General features: G+C 37.4%; 1 protein-coding gene across 7 annotated transcripts in view; it reads left to right on the top strand.

Annotated features, from left to right (window-relative positions):
* Positions 1-18315, top strand: part of CTNND2 (catenin delta 2) — a 985037-nt gene that overhangs the window by 499131 nt on the left and 467591 nt on the right. For all 7 annotated transcript variants that reach the window (XM_066243701.1, XM_066243686.1, XM_066243718.1 and 4 more), the window contains exons 4-5: positions 17191-17225; positions 17605-17721. In XM_066243701.1, the coding sequence (XP_066099798.1) occupies positions 17191-17225; positions 17605-17721 (152 nt within the window). The remainder of the gene's footprint in view (positions 1-17190; positions 17226-17604; positions 17722-18315) is intronic.

The raw sequence follows: 18315 nt of genomic DNA, 5'->3' as shown, positions 1-18315 counted from the left end.
GGTAGCTGGCTTAAAGCCCAAGATTGCTGGCTTGACCCAAAGTTACTGGCTTTAGCAAGGGGTCACTTTACTCTGCTGTAGCCCCCCAGTCAAGGCACAGATGAGAAAATAATGACAGGCTAGCATTCTTGATTGAATCTCTGAAAAGGAAAAGCAAGGGGAGATATTAAGTATGACCCTTCTGCTTAATGTACATAGAAATAACATTTTCCTTATGTGAACCCTAAATACCGGACATTTCTGTTTTCTATTCCCTGACACAAAATGCTGTCCCAACTTCTGAATTAGGACAAAACAAATGTTGCTATTGGTGGTGGTGGTGGTGGTGGTGGTGTGTGTGTGTGTACACACACATGCAAGTTGGTCTAAATAGATAATGGCGCCTGACCAGGCAGTGGCGCAGTGGATAGAGTGTCAGACTGGGATGCAGAGGACCCAGGTTCGAGACCCTGAGGTTGCCAGCTTGAGCGAGGGCTCATCTGGTTTGAGCAAAAGCTCACCAGCTTGAACCTAAGGTCGCTGGCTCCAGCAACGGGTTACTCGGTCTGCTGAAGGCCCGCGGTCCAGGCACATATGAGAAAGCAATCAATGAACAACTAAGATATTGCAACGTGCAATGAAAAACTAATGATTGATGCTTCTCATCTCTCTCCGTTCCTGTCTGTCTGTCCCTATCTATCCCGCTCTCTGATTCACTCTCTGTCTCTGTAAAAAATAAATAATAAAAATATATAAAAAATTAAATAAAAAAAAAAGAATGAAATCTTTAAATAGATAATGGCAAAATAATGAACCATATTTTTATTGGTTTACCAAGTTGACATTCTGAGTCTAGCTTCTCTGGTCACTATGGGGAAAAATCCAGTCATTTCCCAGGATAGTGCATTAACTATTTAAAAATCTAAATCGGGCCCTGGCCAGTTGGCTTAGTGATAGAGCATCGGCCTGGCGTGCAGGAGTCTCGGGTTCGATTCCCGACCAGGGCACACAGGAGAAACGCCCATCTGCTTCTCCACCCCTCCCCCTCTCCTTCCTCTCTGTCTCTCTCTTCCCCTTCCGCATCCGAGGCTCCATTGGAGCAAAGATGGCCCGGACGCTGAGGATGGCTCTGTGGCCTCTGCCTCAGTTGCTAGAATGGCTCTGGATGCAGCAGAGCAACACCCCAGATGGGCAGAGCATCGCCCCCTGGTGGGTATGCCGGGTGGACCCCGGTCGGGTGCATGCGGGAGTCTGTCTGACTGCCTCCCCGTTTTCAGCTTCGGAAAAATGCAAAAAAAAAAAATTTAAATCGGAGATATGGTGGAATTTGATATTAGGGGGTTGTTTTCTGAATTTTGAAGTTCAAAAAAGACCAAAAAAAAAAAAAAAAGAATTATGGCTTTTAATCTTGTTCTGACCTTATGCTTTTTAAAAATAATTTTAAATTGTCCTTCCCTACAGTTATTTTTAAACAAGTAACCATTTATACAATAGAGGAAGAGAAGCATGTCTTCCCTGACTCTGGAGAAATCAATTTGTTTAATTTTAAGTCCCATTTCAACATTTTACTTGTTTTCAAGAGAATGTATATGTTTGTGTGTGGCTTAATATTAGCTCATGATAGTAAAAAAAAAAAAAAGTTGCTTTTATTTTTTTTTAGTGAAAATGCAGCTCAACCCCACCACTTATAAATAAAACAAAACCAAAATTACATTTGTTTCCCTGGCTTTCTCTTTCTGAATAGAAGAAGAAAATGCCAAAAATCTTCACCAGTTGGAATATCAGTTTCTCATTGGTTGACAATGACCTTTGCTTTGAGGGGTGTGATAACCCACTTTCTAGTGACTCATTAATCATTTCACTTTTTTTGATGCTTCTGGAAAATCTATACAAATGGCAAAGTCTAATTTCTGTGGCAAATTTTCTGTGAGAAAAGCTCAATGGAGTAATTTATCGGGGGTCTGTATGACTTAAAAATGGGTTCAATAAGAACTAAACCCACACCATCAACTCATTTCCTTTAGACCATTAAGCACATTAGGTGATGAGGATTTTGTCAGTTCCTCTCTAGCCAGATTAAACCAACAAATTAAAAATGAAGGATGCCCTCGCTGCCTAAGAAATTCCTCAGTTTCTTCATCAGAGCTCCCTCCCAGGTCCAGCTCTGCCCGGGTGCCTTAAACCAACATGTAGTCATCAGAAGCAGATCAGGGACATGCTAATAACAACTGCCAGTGATGAGTGCTGATTTATCTCCATATAATTGTCTTCAATTAGAAACCACTAGGAACACATCATGGAACATTTATAAGTGAAAATAATGTTTCATTGCATAGTAAGCTTGAGTGAACAGCATTAATTAAGGGGAGGAAGATTAGTTTGTTCAAGTCTATAAGATAAGCATACTTTAAGATGTGAAAAGAAAAGAATTTAATATATATTGGCAGAAAATGCAGTGTTTCCTTGAAAAGGGTGGATTTTCCTTACGTATGTGGAACCACTTCATTGTCTAACCACTATGCTGTAACCTGAATCTAATACAAAATAATATTGGATGTACAAAAAAAAATTTATATATATATATATATATATATATATATATATATATATATATATATTTCTAGACCAAACTGGAAAAAAGAAAAAATATCCCTTTTGTCACAGTGCAATTCGAAGGAAGACAAAATCTAGCAACATAAATATTGGTTGCACTTACAGTTTGAACTGGTACTCCTGCCTTGTGTTAACTGTGTTGATCTTCATTTGTGAACAAAGGTTTTAGCAGTACTAGGCACAGAGCTTCATCCTGTAGGTTACAAAGATGAGTGCTATTTGGTCTGTCCCCAAGGAGCTCCTCACAGTCTGGCAAAAAAAATATATTAAAAAAAATCATCATAGCATATTTTGTTAAATGACAGAGCTGCTCTGGGGTCTCAAAGGTTGCAGAACTTCAACCTACCTAGGTATATAAGACAGGCAGCTGAGACTGATTCTCAAAGTAGGTCAAGAGGTTCCCACAGACCAACCATGCTCTCCAAAGGAGTGTGGGTTTGATACCACAAGCAATGGGAAACCACTGAGAACTTTTGAGCCAGAGCTATCCATGATCAGATTTCTGCTGTACAATGTTGATTTCAGTGGCATGGGAGATAATTGATTGGAACAAGAAAAGACTTCAAGCATGAAGAATAGAAGGAAGGCTGCTGGGTGGAGTGAATCAAGAATGGTTGATATTCTGTGTCTAAGACCTTCACCTACATTATCATTTAATCCTCACAATCTGAGGTAGCTCATAATCAGAGCCAGCTACAAAACCTTCAGTGCCTAGTACAAATGGAAAATATGAACTTGTTCAAAAAGCAAGGGTAGGAAAAATGTCATTAAAAATACTAAAAAGATACTAAAGTGTTTTCCTTTCTTCCATGGTCTCTCACTCTCTCGACTTGTCATGATGTATTTTTATTTACTCTAAAATGTCATTCTAAGTAAGTAAAAATTAAAATTTCAAATTATTGACATGAATTTCACCATTTATTTTTATATTATCCAATGCTAGATTTAAATGCAAATATAGGAGCATTTACTTATGCACAGATCACTGAAATTAGGCAATTCATACTCCATAACCCATAGATGCATATGCATTTTGTTCTTACCAGAGCAGTGACAACCCTGCACACATCTGCCTCAACTGTTTTTATTTCACTTCTCAATATGCACATATTTTACCATCATTCTCTTACAGAAGATAAGGAAGGACTAAAAGGAAATAGGTCTGTGGGTTCCCATATCTTTCCCTTTCCTTCTAGGTCATCATTTGCAGAATAAGTAGTTGACCAACATAAGGAAGTATCATGAGCAAGAAGGATATGATAGACTGTCATTCATGTGTTTTTAGACCATCGTTGCCTTCTTCACTTACAGCAAATTCTGTTTTGAAGCAAAAGTGTAGCCTGGTGCCTGCTTTTACTCAGTCATAAACATTACATACCTACCTTGTGCTCATCTTGACTCTTGCTGGACTCCCACAATACCTCATGGACCCTGCAGGGAATAGAAAATACTATATGTGACAACAAGGAACCGAGAATATGCAGATGGTGCATATCTTCTGCATTTGGCTACATGTTCTATTGTCCCATTGGATTTCACTTGCAAAGATAGTTTAAAGGGAAAATTATTTAATTTCAAGATAGCAACAGTAGAGCGGAGTATTAAACTAAACGTGGGACCCTCTCTAAGTGTGGGACAGTTTTAATTTGGGGCAACCACAGATCTCACTTCCATGAAGCCCACCCTGATAATTCTGTCTCAGGGGACTGAGAAGAGAGAGGGTATGTGACTTTGTCCACGTTCCTCTCTGGCAGTGGGGAAGCTGTGGTGGTGTTAAGAATGATTCAGTGATACTTGTTGAAGAACAATAAAGCAGTCTTTATTCAAGAGGGGCTACTACAATGCAGTTTTTAGTAAGAGAGAGAGATTGGGCTCAACTCCGGATACAACAAAAAGTGGGAATTTATAGCCAAAAAGCAGAGTGGGGGTCAGTAGATGAGGGATTACTAAGAGGAAGCATCAGGAGAAAGGGAGGATTCTGGCTAAACCGACCTAACAGGATTCTTACTGAAGACACACCAGGGTGAGTAGACATCTCCTGGGGAATGGTGGAGGATAAAGGACCTGATCAGATATCCAGGGGTAGTATATATGGAGCATGGGGGATTCAGGTTACACTGACTTAGAAAGATTCTTGCTCAAACCAGACTCTATGAGGAAGGACATGGGAGCCCAAGATTGGACCTAGTCAAAAAGAGAGCTCAGAAGAGCCTAACAAAAATTTGATCACAGAGGGAATCTTTGTCCATGAGAGAATTAACTTCTGTCCGTAAGGCACAGAGCTTTTTCTGTCACCAGTAAAGAGATAGCAATATGTTCCAACCATGTCATTTAAGGGGGGAAGTTTTCAAAGGATATTTACAAGGGAGAATAGATAGATAGATGCTTAGGATCTCAAAAGTGATTTTGGAGAAAATATGCTTTTAGGTATTTTAAGAACATTAGAGTATATTTCAATTCATATATATTTTAATGATTTTATACATTTGGCTGGCAATACAGTTGTTTAGTGAGACCTCGTATTCAAATCTTTATTCTTTCATAAAAGGAGGACAGTTTTAATTTGGGGCAACTACAGATCTCATTTCCATGAATCCCACCCTGATAATACTATCTCAGGGGACTGAGAAGAGAGAGGGTATGTGACTTTGTCCACATTCCATGTTTATGTTCCAAAAAAGAAAAGTCTGGGGCCTGATGGCTTCACATGTGAATTCTACTAAATATTCAAAGAAGAACTAACTCCTATCTTTCTTAAGCTATTTCAAAAAATTCAAGAGGAAGGAAGACTGTCAAGGCAGTATCACCCCTGCGAATTGGCAAGAGCATGCCTGTCTGCCAAGTGAAAGCACAACTTTAATGAACATGCTTCCAGAGAGCCAATGTATATTATATGAAGTCTCCTGGACTCATGTAGAATGCATTAAGACTTCTTTGTTCTGATATTTTAAGCCAAAATACCATTTTTAATTTTCCCTGTAAACATATGGCAATGCAGGTGCATTCAAGGATCTGATGAGCTTAGATATAATGGATGAATTTTCATTCAGAAGCAGCACAGTTGCTTGTATCTGGTTGACAGTGGGCAGTGTGACTGGTGTATTATGTTCCTGGGCTAATGCCTTCATTCACAGAACAAAGCAACAATGAGCCCATGTGGTGTCACCTGAGCTCTGGTGCTAAGAGAGGAGAACAAAAAGGGTAATTGGAGGGGAGCACTGGTTTCTTTCTTTCTTTTTCCCCTTCCTTCTTCCTTCATACCTTTACCACTATTCCCAATCTTTTTCAAATTCTAGTTTAATTTTTACTTGGAAATAATTGAGGAGCATATTTAGTATAGAAAATTCAATTCAAGAAAAAGAGAGCAAAGCATTATGAACCGTACCTTTCTGTTTTTGTAGCTTTATTTTATTTTGAAATGATTATAGATTCTTAGGAAATTTCCAGATGAAATACTTGGAGAAGTTTCCTATGAGCTCCCATAACTTCTCCCAATTCCTACACTGGACACATTGGCCATAACTGTATAGTACAATTTCAAAACCAGGAAATCGACATTGGTACCACCCAGATTCCCCAGTTTTACATGCACTCTCTTGTGTTCGTGTGTATGGCTATGCAGTTTTATCACATAAGTAGCTTTGTATAACCACCATCACAGTCAACATGCAAGACCGCTCCATCACCCCAGGGCCCTCATGTTACCCTTTATAGACGCACCCACACTCTGGAGCCCTAGCAACCACTAGCCTATTCTCAGGGTCTATAATTTTGTTATGTGAAGAATGTTATTTATCTTTTGCAATAAACATAATGCCCTTGAGATCCTTCCAAGTTGTCGCTCATTGCATATGTCAATAACCCATTTATTTTTATTGCTGCATGCCTCTCCCTTGTATGGATGTAGCAGCTTGTTTAACCATTCACCTGTTACAAGACATTTGGCTGTTTCTAGTTCTTGGCAATTAGAATAGACTGCTATGAACATTCGGGCACCCATTAAACATTTAAACTGAACATTCAAATTGTTTAAAAACCACTACTGCTCATAAGAAGTGAAGATCTATAATACCATGAGAGTTGTTTATGAATATTTCATGGTTTCTGCCCTATAAGGGCACTAAAATTGAAATTTATTTTTACAATCATCTGTTGGTGTTCAAAGTCACAAAACAGAAGATCAGCTTTCTCTCTCTTGTGAAACAGGCAGTGGTTATTTGCATAAATTCCCATTAAATAAATACCTAAGAGGTGTTAGCTTCCCTTACATTAATAAAATCATATCAATTTCAGTCAAATTCAATACTGTAATAGACGACACACTTACAAAACAAGAGCAGGTAAAAGAAAAGCTGTGAAAAACCCAGTGTGTTTTAGAGGAACAGAAGAGTGAGGTACACATACATGCATATTTACATACACACAAACACACTTCTTCTCTATGCACACTCAACTACAAGAAGGACATAAACTTGACATCTTTTTGCTCAGAGATTTCTCCAGGGTTAAAGAACACCCTTCACTGATGGGACCTAACAACAGGGGCAATCCTGGGGTATTAAATACAGAAGGCTGAAACTTGGAACAACTGATACCCTTAACGTTAGTGCCACCTCCATCAGCAAACACACCAACTACCCTTCTCTTGCCTGAGAAACCAGTTGTGAATGACCAGACTGCAGAGTTCAATGAGCTCTTTTTCCACCTCAGGATCAGTGAATGAAGCGATCAGGTTAATCAAAGGTCCAACCAGGATGTACAATGAACACCTGTGAAAATCATTAATGCAACAATGTAGAATACATTTGGCACATATACAAAATGAACTATTCAATTTTTGCTAGTTTGAAGGCATTTCAGGATATTATAAGGTCTCAGAGTCAATTGATGAACAGTAGCCCTGGTCACCTACAGTTGTAACTTATCTCATTCTGATTTATGGACTGCTTACGGACAGAAATAACCTGGTATTTATTGTCTAATGATGCCAGCAGTCAGTAATATTGCTTTAACTACGGTAAAATTCTGGAGGACTGTATAAGCAGTTACAAAAATAATAATAGTTAGCCCATGCATGAGAAATCTCCCTGAAACTATGGAAGGGAGATAGAACATAAGACTTTTCTAATTTATGATTCGCTATTTATCCTTCTTCTGATATTAATTTTTATACACATGTTTCTTGTAATGTAAGTACAATCAACTCCAAAACAATAAAGGCCTTTGAAGCAAAGAAACTTGAATGCATGTCTTTCCTGTGGTAAGAGCTTGGCTTTTTTGTGTAGATAGCACATTTAGGGTGATTGAGCTTAGGGCTAATGCTTTGTCTGCTAAAGGCTGGAGTATGTATTTTGAAGTGACAAAAAAACACACAAAAAAACCAGAATTCATGTTAATTCTACCTCTTTGGCTCTAGCTGGCCAGCTCACAAAACCGACAGTGTGGTGTGCCTGTGAGAAACATGGAAGCGAGCGTGTCCAGGCTGCAGCGTGGGAGCCAGGACCTCTCTGGGGCGCCAGCTGCCTGGCTAATGTGTCCAACTCCAACAAAAAGTTTAGAGTATGAATATTGTCTGTCTCAAACTAAAAAGAAAACTCGTTAATAGCAATTTCGGTCTGATTTATTTTCTTCTAAGGTTTTGAAAATAGCAAGTGGTTTTGAAAATAGCAAGTGGATTCTGTCTCTCTGCTCTGTGTATGGAAAGATTTTACGAAAGCGAGAACAGTGGAAGTTTCCGGGAGAAGCATTCTGGTGGGACTGGAAAACTTACATTTTAAAAGGATATCATCTTTCTTTGAAAATCCCAGGCAACCCTTTTTTTTTCTTTGCTAGTTTTCTTCCCCAGTTTAGTGTGGAAAGAAAGATAGACCATTTCTGTTCTGCAAAGCCAGTGATATAGTTCCATGATAATATCTGTGGGCCCCTAAACACAGACATGTTGAGTTGAGTTCCATCCTGTTGACCTATTGGAATTTCAGTCCTCTGGGCTGTGCTGGCTGTGCACCCTGAGGCCTCGGTTCCTCCGCGTGTGATCATGGTAGCTTACTCTTTTCCCTTTAATGCCTCATAAGTTCCCAGCACTGTTGTTTGAGTTTAAGTTACACTGTACCCTTAACTTTCACATGATCCCTAGGGGGGAAATTCTAGTAATATCCTTATTTTCCAAATGGGGAAACTGAGGCATAGAGAGAGTAATGTGCTGAAGACCCCATGGCCTGGTATGCAGAAATGCCTGGAACACTCCTCCTCATGTTGTGATCCTTCAGTTCTCTGCGCATTCTCACCTGTGCCCGGTTGGACTTCAAAGTCACAGGCAGCCGATTCTGTCTCTCTGCTCTGTGTATGGAAAGCCACAGCCAGCTGTCACCAAGAGTGTGTGATGACTTTGTTTTACCATTTTCTCCAAGACTGGTTGTGACCAACAGCCTGGGCATAGATCCCACTATGCCTGGTATTTTCTTAAGGTCCACTATTCCCATTTCCCCTTATCTGTCCCCTTGGGCCCTCCCACAGTGGCCTGCAGTGTACTCCAAAGGGTGGAATCAATTAGAATAAGCTATAATCTATAAGCCATACAAACCATTTTAACAATATATAAATAGGAAGCAATTTTGTACTTGGACAGAATGTGCCAGGTCCTGATCACCTGATAAGTCACTTGCTATAAACTAATTTATTTAATCCTCTAAATGTCTTCAGTTAGAATGAGAAGGTGAAGCCACCTTCCTGAAGGGCCCTGCGTTGAAAGCAGCAGCACTGGTCTGCAGTCTCGGGTCTGGCTCCTGAGCCCGCACACTTCCCCACTGTGCACAGGGCCTCCTAGTTTTGGAGCTTTGAACTGTCGCTATCCATTGCTGCCCTGCAAACATTTTTATAATATCTATAAAATTATATTTTTGATGAAAATACATGAAGCAGAAAGATGTGTGGTCTAAGCAAGAAATGGTCTAATATATGGCAGAACTATACTGCTCACCAAAATTAGGGGATATTTAAAAATTAATAGGAAGCGATAAAATATCCCCTAATTTTTGTGAGCAGTATATTACAACATTCATTTGAAAACATATCACAGATATGTATAGAGACCATAGGCAGTGGACAGCAGGGCCATCAGTTCCACAGAAAATTCTGGAAGAAGCAGGGCTCTCACCTACCCACACTAGCAAGGAATGAGCGTGTGCCCACGTCCAAGGGCAACAGCGGCTTGCAGCAAAGCCCTACGGCTCGCCGCTTCTCACCTTTTTTACTGAATACGTTACATTTCCATGGTATGTTGGACTTTGACCAAGGTCATTTATTCTGTACAAAGGCTCTTCTTGTGATGTGGCTGTATGCGAAACCATATATACTAAAAATTACTTTATGTTCAAATACAATTTTGGGTCATATGGACATCCTAAATATTAGGATTTTTTTTCCTGTGGGCTAGAATCAAATGTCAGTTGAGAAGCACATTACTTTACAATAGTTTCTCCTATTTGTTTTAGGTACATTGCTTAACTTGAAAGCAAACTAACAAAAAACTCAAGAGTTCCTTACCTTTCTTTCATTTTGAAAGATATTGCAAACAATAATACACCACATTGACACAGTGTGGAGATTGATGCTTTGGGCATCAACAAGTTGAAAAAGGACATAAAATATATTTGAGCAGTTTCATAAAAAAAATTGCAATAATAATAGTGTGCTTTGTGTCTTTTCTTCACCTTAGGAAACTCTCTGAACTTTCCTATATATATTTTTATTAGACATGGCCTGGAGGTGGGTGAAGAGACTGTCATGCTGGAAATGATGAGGGTGAAAATCACATCTCAAGGAATTCAAAGGTTATTCTTTGGTGTAAAGTAGACCCCCGCCTCCTGCCGCTCACCATGCTCTCAGACCTTGGAAGTTATTGGTGGCTTACTTAAACTGTTTAAGTTATGTCAAACTTGAAACTTGGTAAAAGTGGTACTGTCATTTTTCTCATACACAAAATAGAGGAAACAATACTTATATCTCTCAATCATATACATCTCTAAGTTATATATTTCAGAATTGTTTTTGCATCATTTTAATTTCAACTATGAGTGATTCTAACATTAACGAGAATATTATGTAAAACTGAATCACAAGGATTTATCTAAGCATTTCACTAAACGTGGTTTAAGTGTAAGATTGATTTTTTTATTCCAAGTATCAAAACTATTCTTAAATTAATGTTAACATTTTGTCTTCATTTTTTATTAAATTAATTGAGGTTATTTTGGTTAATAAAATTATATAGGTTTCTAGTGTAGAATTCTGTAATACCTCATCCTCATTTTTCATACTAGATATACAGTGAAATTTCCTTTTTTACCCTTTCTCACACTCATTTCTTTTTGTCTTCCTCAGTGACCACCACTATCATGAATTTGGGTGCATCTTTTTAATCCATATGTTTATATTCCTTCTCTATAGCTCTCTCTCTCTATATATATATATATATATATATAATGTGTGTGTGTGTGTGAGAGAGAGAGAGAGAGAGAATGTAAGTATTTATATGAACAGAAAATAAGTACTGTGTTAAGACAACCATCTGTCTAAGATGCACAGGTAACTATTTATTTCAACTTATATACAAATTCAACTTAAGAACAAACCTACAGAACCTATCTTGTCTGTAACGCAGGGAGTGTGTGTGTGTGTGTGTGTGTATTGAATCAGGGTTTCTAAAATTCCCGTTATTGGGATCAGGAAGTACATTTCTCAATTTGTATTTTCTACTCCTTACTTTGTTTTTGAGAACTACCCATGTAGACACATAGTATCTGGCTAAGTTATTTTAACTGATGAACACTATTTAATTTATATGTGTGTGTCATATATGATATGTAATCATATTGCTTATATTGCTGTATGTTTTTATTCCTCTATTGCTGATCACTTCCGTTGTTTCCATTGTTTCATTACTGTGGACATGAAGGCATGCACAGTCCTGCACAGTCTCCTGGGCACTGGTGCATGGGTTTCCCTAGAGACTCTACCTAGAAGCAGAACTGCTGGGTGGTTGGTTATTTGTATGTAAAATATTACCAGGTTTTGTCTTGCAGCTCACCTAAATGTTTCACTAATTTACTTGCCCACACACAATGTATGACAATTTTTATTTCCCTGTCACCTCCCCAACATTGAGTACTGTGAGACTTTCTAAGTGTTTGACAGCCTGTCATGTATAAAGAAATATTTTGTGTCTAATTTTTATTCCTCTAATTGCTAATAAAGGTTGAGTATCTTTTCATTTTTCAGTAGCCATACGTGCTTCATTTTTCTACTATGTCTTAATCTATACATATATTTGTTGATCTCTCTCTATTTGATCTTTTAATTTCTATCTCATTGATTTATAGGAGCTATTCATATGTCCCGGAAAGGACCCTTTCTAAGTTATATGCTTTGCAAATATCTTTTCCTAGGATGTGGCTTGTTTTACAACTTGGTTTCTGGTATTTATGCTTTAGTTTTTATCACACAGGAGTTTAAATCTGATGCAGCCAAATGTGTGGATAGAATGGCAGTTCAGAATGTGGGCTCTAGTTCCAGAAGACCAGGATCATAATCCTGTCTGTACTACTTCAGCAAGTTCCTTAACATCTCTTTACCTCAGTTCCACTATCTGTAAAATGAGAAAGCATTGCTTCTCTAAAAAAATCTTGGTATGATCAACTATAAAGCAGTTATAATATTGCCTTGTAAAAATGTGAGAGCTCTCTATGTGTGTTGGCTACTAAAATTGGTCCTTTTTAAAAAAATTTATTTAGAAAATTAAATTTAATAGGGTAACATTGATCAATAGAATACATAGGTTTCAGTAAACATTTACATAGCCTTTGAATTGTTGATTATGTTGTATACTCATCACCCAAAGTCAAATCATTCTCTGTCACTTTATATTTGTCCCTCTTTACACCCTTTCCCCTTCCTCTCCCCCACATCCTCCTTCTCCTGGCAACCACTTCATTTTTATCTATGTCCATGAGTTTCAGTTTTACATCCCACCTATGTGTGAAATCATACAGTTCTTAGCTTTCTCTGGTTTACTGATTTCACTCAGTGTAATGTTCTCAAGGTCCATCCATGTTGTCATAAATGGCACTATGTCATCATTCTTTAGGCTGAATAGTATTCCATAGTATATATGTACCACATCTTCTTTATCCAGATCCTCTATCAAGGGACACTTTGATTGTTTCAATGTCTTGGCCACTGTGAATAATGCTGCGATGAGCATGGGGGTGCATGTGTCTTTACATACGAATATTTTTTACTTTTTTGGGTATATACCCAGTAGAGGGATTGCTGGGTTATGGTAATTCTATTCTAAGTTTTTTGAGGAACCATCATACTTTACTCCATAATGGTTGTACTAATTTGCATTCCCACCAGCAGCGAATGAGGGTTCCCTTTTCTCCACTGTCTCTCCAACACTTGTTATTACCTGTCTTGTTGATAAAGCCAATATAACAAGTGTGAGGTGATATCTCATTGTAGTTTTGATTTGCATTTCTCGAATAGCTACTGAAGATGAAAATTTTTTCATAAACCTGTTGGGCATTGTATGTCCTCTTGGGAGAAGTGGCTGTTCAGGTTCTCTCCCCAGTTTTTAATTTGGATTGTTTGCTTTTTCATTGCTGAACTTTGTGAGTTCTTTATATGTTTTGGATATTAACCACTTATCGGAGCTGTTGTTTGCAAATATCTCCCATTTAGTTGGCTGCCTATTTGTTTTGCTGTCGGTTTCTTTTGCTGTGCTGAAGCTTTTTAGTTTAACATAGTCCCATTCATTTAATATATTGTTTTTAAAACTTTCCTAACATTATTCATTTATGTACATATTTAAGTGTATGTTTAAAAGTTACATGTTACTTATGATAGTATTCATTATAGATTTTTTTTTCTCCAAATATTTGGATACAGAAACTTATATGTAGTTATTGTTAAATGCATTTGGAATGATCTAAATTACATTTATATTCTTCGTTACAATTATTTCTATTTTAAAAAGTAACATTTCAGTAATGAAGGCCAACTTTGTTTCCTGAAATTGAACATGCATGTAGTTATAACGGTTTCAAAATAATAACTTTTATGTTACATTAAAGTGAATCATATAATTGGGAGAAAGTTTACCATGAGTAATTCCTAAAAACATGAAATAAGAGTGTCAGAGATACAGGCATAATCCATGTTTTTGAACAAATAAATTGTTTGCTTTTCAAAAATCATGCACCTTAAAAGAGAAATAATTAATGCATAAAATATGCAATTGCATAGAATCCCCTAACAGACAGAGTAAAATGCGCATTCAAAGGAAATAAAATCCCAACCAGGTCTCTCTTGGGGCTTCCCTTTTCTGTGATCATTCATTCTTTCTGTGCACTTTAACTGTGCTAGAGGAATCAGGAAACCATTTCACCGATTAATGCTCTTTGTCTGCCCCAAAGGAAGGCACTGCTGCTGCCTTGGAGGATTGTTTCATAGTCTCTGCCAAGGGTATTTTTTTCAAAAAATGTAGGGAAAGTCTGTTTCTTCTCACTTCTGTTGCATCATAAAATAGCAACGTTTTTGAAAGAGATGAATAAAAAGCAAATATTATGTTATCATGAGATGTGTAGTCCCATGCATGAAGTTACCCATTATGGCAAATGAGGCTAAATCTCAAGGATGAGGATAGCTATGGTGCCACCTGATTTGTGCTGGAGTAACCAAGGCATCTTCCCGCTCTAGATGTGGAGATGAAGATTGAGAAGCAGGAAATGCCTTACGAACTCAAATAATGGCACATTTCTGTGTTATTCAGTGTCACATTTATTCTATGGATACAAGCAAGCCTCCAACGTCAGAGTTTTAACACAAGAGTGGTTTGTTTCTAACTCTGCTTTGTCCTGTCTGGGTCGGCAGAAGTCTTTCTTTCACGTAGTTACTCAGGGACCCCTCTCAATGCAGGGCTTAATAAGGAATGAGAACATGAAGTTCTCATTTCTGCCTTTCTCTCTTTGGGGCAGGAGGTGACACTTGTTCCTTCTCACAGACTTTCACATGACCCCATCTCTGTGCAAGGGGGTGGGAAGGGTGGTCTTCATTGTGCCTGCAAGGAGAGTGTGGGACATCAGTGAGCCCTGGGAGAAGCTTGCAATGACTTGCTCACTCTTACAGCTTCGGGTGGGAAGTAACCTTACTGTGTTTTCCTCTGTAGCTTTAGATTCAGAGTTAGGAATTTGAGCTTTGGAGTTGAACAGATTAGTCTTAACCCCTGCTGAGTTCTTTATGATCTGTGGGGTTAAGTTGTTTAGCATCAATAAGTCTGTTATTCCCCATCAATCAAAATTAATTTGTGATTGTGGTGAATCAGCAGAGCCCTGGTGTACAATAAGTACTTAGTCAAGGGCTCTACTGGTAAAAGGAATGTAGTAGTAAATCCAGGTGGATTTAAAATCTTCATTGTGTCAGAAAAATATTGTGTCAGTTTCTGGAGGCTGTTATAACAAATTACCACAATTGAGTGACCTAATACAAAAGAAATTTATGCTGTCACAGTTTGGGGGGTGGGTGCCAGAAATTTAAAATCAAGGTGTGTCACCCCTTTGAAGGCTCCAGGGATGAATTCTTCCTTAGCTCTTCAAGATTTTGAAGGCCTCAGGCATTTCTTCGCTTGTGGAGGCACAATTCTAGCCTCTGCGTCCATCTTCCCATAGCCTTCTCCTGTGTCTCTTTCTACTTCTAGTTCTTATATGGACACTTATATTGTGTGTAGGGCTCTCTCATCTGGATATTTTAAATTATATCTTCAAAACTCTTTTTTCTAATAATAATTCTCTATTTCTAAGGGTTTTATGTGGGCATATCCTTCTAGGGAGAGAAACATCATTCCACCAGCTACAAAAATGAAAACATTTTCTACTTCTGTATTAAAACCACTTATTAAATAAATATGCACTGCAATTTTTAAAATATTGATTATAAGAGTACATTTCTGTTTTAAGTGTTAAACTTTGTAGTTATATGCTACTGCTGTGTAATGATACTTTTTTGATACAAGAAAGAGTTGCATTGGACTGAATTTGTAGTGTTATCATTTCATGTATCTACTATCTACAGCTTTCATCATTGTAAAACCACTTTCAAGTTTACTCAAATGTATTGGCTGCAAAGCAAGTACCCTATATAAGTCATATGTCTCTTAAGGGACTACTCTTGTATTCATTTATATCAATCTTGGCTTTCCTGGGCTCTGATTCATACCAGAATTCCATTTCCCCCCTGTAAATATATTCAGAAGTCATCTCCAAGGTAGAGATTAGAGTTATAAAAGCCACTTGCTGTTGTGAGACTGATGAGCTATTCATAAAAGATACTTGATAAGAGTAAAAGAGGCATTGAAATAAGTGTAGGAAATCATTCTGAAAGTGATGCCTGTCAGTAATTGGCATCTGGATTTCTCAGTTATTGACATATTAAAAGGGACATGTCAGAAGTATTTGCATATATAATAAAAATTGTTTATATTTATAAAATTTAATTTTATTTACATATTTAATTCAAAGTAAATTTATATTACCTACATATATGCACTCTGCACAATATTTCTGGTATGTCATATATATGAACAAGCCTTTCAACTGGGGTCATTTTATAAGACAAATGTATAAAGTGAGAATTTGAGAACTATATTTAATTGGTGATTAATTGTTAAAATTTTTAAATTACTTAATTTAAACTATATAATCAATGGACAGGAACAATTTATCTGATATGTCTAGAAGAAGATATAGGTTTACTTTATCTTTATATTGAGAAAGGGGGAAGTTATTTCTTTCTTAGACTACCTCACAAAGTCTATATGAAACTATTCAGGCTTGTATTTTAAAAGAACTAGGCACTGGCCAGTTTTCTCAGTGGTAGAGCATCAGGCCTAGTATGTGGATGTCCCAGGTTCGATTCCTGGTCAGGGCACACAGGAGAAGTGGCCATCTGCTTCTCCACTCCCACTTTCTTTTTCTTTCTTCCCAACCCCCCTACCCCCCACAGCCATGGCTTGATTGGCTTTAATGAGTAGGACACAGGGGTGCTGAGGATGGCTCAAGTGGCCTCTGCCTCAGACACTAAAAATAGCTCAGTTGCTGAGCAATGGAGCAACATCCCAGATAGGCAGAGCATTGCCCCATAGAGGGCCTGCCAGGTGAATCACAGTGGGGTGCATGTGGGAGTCTGTCTCTCTGATTCCCCTGTTCTCACCTAATTGAAAAAAATAAAGTAAAATAACTAAAATTGTGTAGAACTGCATGTATGTTATTGTAAGGAACAAATATAATAGGTTGGGCTTTATAAAAATTGATGTGTTTCTGTGAAAATTACTGAACAATGTCCATTTTTAGCGTGCTAATACCTGTGAATAAAAAGAGTTATATATCAAATGGATTAAAGTTAAGACTGTATTAATCTTCTCAGTAAGAGATTAAAGGAAGTGCCATAGAGCCACTATTACTACCCTAATAGTCCTTTGTGTCTTGTAGTCTGGGTTCCTTCCGTTTCTAATTGATGCATTATACCTATGTATTCTCTTTTTTACAGTTCAGCAGAAGAGCAGTTTCCCTGGCAATCACAAGGTAAAGTACGGCTTCTTAATGAACATTTATTACATGTACCTCTATCGATTAATTTCCTTGTGAACATTAGAAGGAGACTTATAAAAATGAATATGACAACAACATGACACTAAAATTAAATGAAGTTGTGATAGCTCGCAATTTCATGGGAGTTAAGTTCTCACAATTCCCTACTCACTTTCTGTTCTTCACGGATACATGGAGTTGGCTGGCCTTAGCTTTTGATACTGGCTGATTGAAGATTACAATGAGATATCTAATGAGAACTTTATAGAGTTTATCTCTTAGGTTAGAATAATTTTGATTTTTAAATGATTGCCTTAGGCATTAATATTAACATTATCAAAGTGTCTATCACTTGAAAATACTGTAATTTCAGATGGTCAAAAAGATATTGAAGATGAACTCACAACAGGTCTTGAGCTGGTGGACTCCTGTATTAGATCGCTGCAGGAATCAGGGATTCTTGACCCACAGGATTATTCAACAACTGAAAGTAAGTCAATGACAATTATACTCGAAGACAATTAAAAGAGTATCATGCCATTATTTTTTCTAATATAATTAATATCATGAGACATAGCTAATAAGACTTCCAGATATGTTTATACTTGTCTTATCCTCTTTGCTCCACTCTCATCTACTTCCTTCCCACATTGCCCTTCCCCCACTCATATTAGATTATAAATGCTCTTATATCAGTTATTGGCATCTAAATTGTTCACCAATTACTTATGTAAAGGTGATTCTCACCAATTCTCTAATATCCTTTTTGGCATCTAGACAAGCACATTGTATGAACACATCATATAGATGTTTAATCAACACAGTGCCTGCTTTAAAATTAATTGATAATACTTTACTCCTACAGATTATCATTGGTAGAGATTTTAAACAGTGCTGCAATTATATACAAAATGGAAAAAATTATGTAATATAAGCAGTACTATTTAGTGTTCTGCTATAATACTATGCAATAACTTTTTACAGTTTTATATTTAGCAATCTTATATTGCTATATTAATCTTAATAGACTATTTAAAGATTTTTTTACCTCATTAATTACATATTTTTCAACTAGAGTGGTTAA

Source organism: Saccopteryx bilineata, chromosome 1, assembly GCF_036850765.1.
Source record: "Saccopteryx bilineata isolate mSacBil1 chromosome 1, mSacBil1_pri_phased_curated, whole genome shotgun sequence".
Lineage (NCBI taxonomy): Eukaryota > Metazoa > Chordata > Mammalia > Chiroptera > Emballonuridae > Saccopteryx > Saccopteryx bilineata.
Note: the sequence above shows the minus strand (reverse complement) of the source record. Positions and strands in the feature narration are given on the sequence as shown.